This window comes from Ursus maritimus, unplaced genomic scaffold, assembly GCF_017311325.1.
Source record: "Ursus maritimus isolate PB19 unplaced genomic scaffold, ASM1731132v1 scaffold_17, whole genome shotgun sequence".
Taxonomy (NCBI): domain Eukaryota; kingdom Metazoa; phylum Chordata; class Mammalia; order Carnivora; family Ursidae; genus Ursus; species Ursus maritimus.
The window spans coordinates 56,967,892-56,972,003 of NW_024424119.1; the positions used below are offsets into that span (position 1 = coordinate 56,967,892).

General features: G+C 62.3%; 1 protein-coding gene across 2 annotated transcripts in view; it reads right to left on the bottom strand.

Annotated features, from left to right (window-relative positions):
* SLC2A6 (solute carrier family 2 member 6) overlaps positions 1-4,112 on the bottom strand; it is an 8,156-nt gene that overhangs the window by 3,070 nt on the left and 974 nt on the right. For both annotated transcript variants that reach the window (XM_040632157.1, XM_040632156.1), the window contains exons 3-7: positions 2,941-3,147; positions 2,224-2,323; positions 1,472-1,683; positions 899-1,051; positions 132-240 (exon numbers count right to left, since the gene is read on the bottom strand). In XM_040632157.1, the coding sequence (XP_040488091.1) occupies positions 132-240; positions 899-1,051; positions 1,472-1,683; positions 2,224-2,323; positions 2,941-3,147 (781 nt within the window). The remainder of the gene's footprint in view (positions 1-131; positions 241-898; positions 1,052-1,471; positions 1,684-2,223; positions 2,324-2,940; positions 3,148-4,112) is intronic.

Below are 4,112 nucleotides of genomic sequence, written 5' to 3' on the forward strand. Positions count from 1 at the left end.
GGGGGGGGGGGGGCAGGCCCCCAGAGCAGGCATGACAGCCCCGCACCCCCACCCCAGAGCTCCCAGCCACAGTGCCCACTGCTCAGCCGGCGCACGACCTACAGCCGAGGGGGGGGCGGGCCGGTGCTCACCTGAGATGAACAGCAGAACCTTGCGTCCGGCCAGGTCCATGGTGAGGGCGGCGATCAGCACCGAGAAGAGCCTCACGGCCCCCACAATGGCCGCATCGTCCTTCGGGGGCTGCAGGGAGGAAGCCACCGAGGCTGAGGGACTCCAGCCTGCTGCCCGTCCCACCCGTGCCCCAAGAAGGGGCTGCAGGGTGCTGGGGTCCCAGGCCAGTGGCCACAGCTCCTCTGGAGCGCTGAGCTGCGGAGCATGCACCGTGGTGGCCCTCGGGTCACCCGGCCTAGCCTGCGGACCCCTGGGGCAGGGCACGGCTGCTGTGCCCACCGCGGCGCCCAGGGCCAGCATCGAATCCGGGCACCACAATGACTTGTGGAACTGCACTGTCACTAATCTTTCCATCTCCTCTCCGTCTAAGCCCAGGACCCGCCAACGCAGGCACGCCCTGTTATCGCCCTTCAACAGGGGCGGAAGCTGAGCTTTGGAGGGAAGTGACTTCCCTCAGTGAGTGGCTCTGAACCCAGGGTCCGTGACCCCCAAGGACTCTGCACTTCTAGACAATGGGTTCCTTTGGAATCCTGGATATTTTAAAACATGTAAGTTTACTTAAAAACATTATTCTGAGATCGGGGCATGGCACAAAACCAGCGAGGAGACCCTGGCAGGCTCCCCACGGCGCACGCAGCCCTGACACGTGGCGCGGGGCAGGTGCTCAGTGAGGGACGGCCTCATGGATGCTGGGGGCAGAGCTGGGTGGCGTGGGGCCGGGCCTCACCAGCAGGACGGCAGTGCTTTCGAAGATGGGCTGCAGGTAGACAAGGACAGGCGTGATGCCCATCAGCTGCTGCAGGAAGCGCATCACCAAGGCGATGAGGATGGGTCGGTACGTGTGGGGGTTCCGGGCCTCGGCCCACGACATGCGGGTGCTCTAGAAACAGGAAGCTGCCGCTGGGGGGCTGTGCCGGCCCCTCCAGCAGGCACCACCCTGCCCTGGCTCCATGGGGCTGGGTAGGAGACTCCTTCCTTCCTTCCCCCAGGAAAGACCCTGGGCCCGCAGGCAATTCAGGCCACCGGCAGGCCCTGCCCCCCGCCCATGCCCCAACCCCGGGATCTTGGATGAGCGGGTGGGATAAGGCAGATTTTTTGCTTGTCAGGATCTCCGCATGCCCAGGCATCGGCAGCACGGAGCACATGCTCCGGGTCAGGCACGGCAACTGTTCCCCTCCCCCCGGTTCTCGGAGGCGGGAGCTGCTCTTACCCCCGGTCCCCCCGGGAAAAGCAACCCAGGCTCAGAGAGGCCTAGTGGCTGGCTGCAGCCACACGGAGCTGTGCGCCCACGCTCCCACACCTGTCTGCGGACGTTGTCCTGGATCTGCTCGAACTCCCAGCGGATGTCGGTGTCGGCCCCTCGGAGCCAGGCCAGGGCCCGCAGTGCCTCCGCGTCCCTGCCCCGTGAGAGCAGGAAGCGAGGGGAGTTGGGCATGAAGCTGAGCAGCAGGATCATGACGAGCACGGGCCCTTCCCCGGCCACGGCCAGCCAACGCCACGGCAGCAGCAGGCCTGGGGGCGAGGACAGGGTGAGGAGCGGGGGTCCAGGCTGGACAGAGTCCTTTCCTGTCGAGGCCTCCGAGCAACCTCATCTGTCCTCAAGGGCTAGTCCCAGGGACACCTCCCACAGGAAGCATACCCTGGTTGCCGCAGGCCTCTGTGATCTAGACCAGGAGGGAGCCCAGGGATTGCTTGGTGCCTAGCACAGGGCCCAGCACATAGAAGGAGGTCCTTGGAGGGTCTCAAGGGCCATGGCAGGGTGGTAGAGGGGTAGCCTGAGCAGGAAAGGCCCCAGGCTTCTACCCCAAACCCCACCCTATCTCAACCAGATAGACTCTGATCTCTTTACTATATGGACTTCCCACGTGACCTGAGAGAGGCAAGGCATTGCCTGGAGGTACATGGTGACGGACAAGCACGTTTCTGGTCTCCCAGCTCAGGGTTTGTTTTGGGGTGTGTTCACTGCCTTTCCACCCTTGTCTGCTCAGAGGTACCCTGTCACTACCCCCCTGCACACAGAAGGTGCTCAGCGCTCATTTGAATGATACTTGCCAAGGGCGTAGAGGGACAGAGATCCGAACACTGCCATGAGCTGGGGCGTGGCCCCCAGGGCCCCACGAACACCTGGCGTAGCAATCTCAGACACGTACACCTGCAAGACCGATCAGCCCACCCGGGGCCTTCGGTGACATTTAGGCTCCTGGGCCTGGCTGAGATGGGAGAGGTGGCCCCGGTGAACTTTGGGAAGCGAACAGTGGGGGCTTCTGGTGAGGTTCTTGTCCTGATTGTGACTCAGTCCATCTCCCTAACTGTCAAGGGGGTGGAAGCGCTTCACCTCTGAAATGGGTAGCCTGAGGTGGGGATGTGGGAGGCCCACGGGCACCCCAACTCTGCTCCTCCCGGTATCCCTGGCCCCCTGCTGGCCTTGCCCTGGCCCCTGACAGGGTGTGTGTGCAGATGTGGGAAGAGTCCTAGGGAGGGGAGAGACTTCCCCTTCCCCCATTGCTCAACGCAGATTTTCTTCAGTTGAGCAATGTGCCTGACTGTCGGGAAATGGGTAGGAACTTCAAGGAGTCCGGAGTGGGGTTGGCTGGGGATGTGGGGACAGATTAGCTGCCCTGCGGCAGGTAAGCCGAGGCTCCGGCAAACATATCCCCATTGACCCGGGGGCTTGGGGCGGGGTGGGGTGGGGCAGGAGACTTTAGCTACACAGCGGTCAGCACAGTGCTGAGGCAGGGAGGGGACAGGCGTGGGCAGTCCTGGCCTCACCGGAATGCAGGCAGCCGTGAGCCCCCCGGCGAAGCCTGTCAGCGTCCTCCCCAGCAGCAGCATCCAGAAGCCGTGGGCACCTGCCATGAGCGCGTAGCCGGCTGCCGATGGTACTGCTGAGAACATGATGCTGAGCTTCCGGCCCAAAAGGTCGTTGAGGACCATGGCACTGAGGCCCCCAGCCGCTGAGCCCAAGGTGAATACAGACTGTAGAAAGGGGTGCAAGGCAGACATGTGTGGGCACCCAACACTCCTATCCTCCCCCATCAGAACCTACGGGCAGCTGCTTTTCCAGGCTGATCATGAGATCCCTGCCTGCAGGATCCAGATCCCTGACTGGTAGTGAGCCTCCTGTCTCCAGAAGTGTGCAAGCATCATGAGCACAACCACTGGAGAGATGCCACCATGGAGAGTCCTGCTCTGGGGAGTATGTGGGGCCACCTGTCCATAGTGGTTCAGCTTAGCCGAGCGTTTAAATGTCTAATACTATTATGGCAGATGGGAGAATTGGGTGGCCTGAAGCCCCTGGCATTTTTAGATTTGGGGGTTCTTGGGTTCCCTGTAGAGTGTAATCAGTAGGATCCAGTCGGTGACTTGGGTGCATTGCTTAGCCTGTCTAAGCCTCAGTTTCTTTAGCTTTTTTATGCAGTCAGCAGGAGTACCCACCTCATACGGTTGGCCCTGGAGTCAACTGGCTCTCGGGTACAGCGCCCAGCAGCATGCCCCTGGCACATACCGAGTGCTCAGTACACACTGGGTATCATCTTAGCTGCTCTGTTGTAATTGCAGATTGGAGGCTACTGAGATGGTCATCCTACCATCCTGGGATCCTCAGGGGCCCTGTTCTTCCTTCCCACGTGCCCACACTCTGTCCTGGGGCCCTCCTTGGCCCCAGCCAGTGCCTCTTCCCGTTGGCATCTGCTGCCCCTGCCCCGCATCATCCAGGGAGGTGCCCGCTCTGCTGTGGCAGCCCGGCCGTGGGTGTGGGGGGGGGCCTGGGGCAGGGGGAAGACCTGGAGGGCCACCTCTCCACTGGCTCCTTCCCACGCCTTCTTAGTTATCACTTCCTCCTTCTATTTCAGAGCAATCATCTGGCCTCACTCACCCACTGCCCCTCCTACAGACAGGCAAGGATGGGGGAGGGGGAAGGCCACGGCCCTACGGGGGGGGGG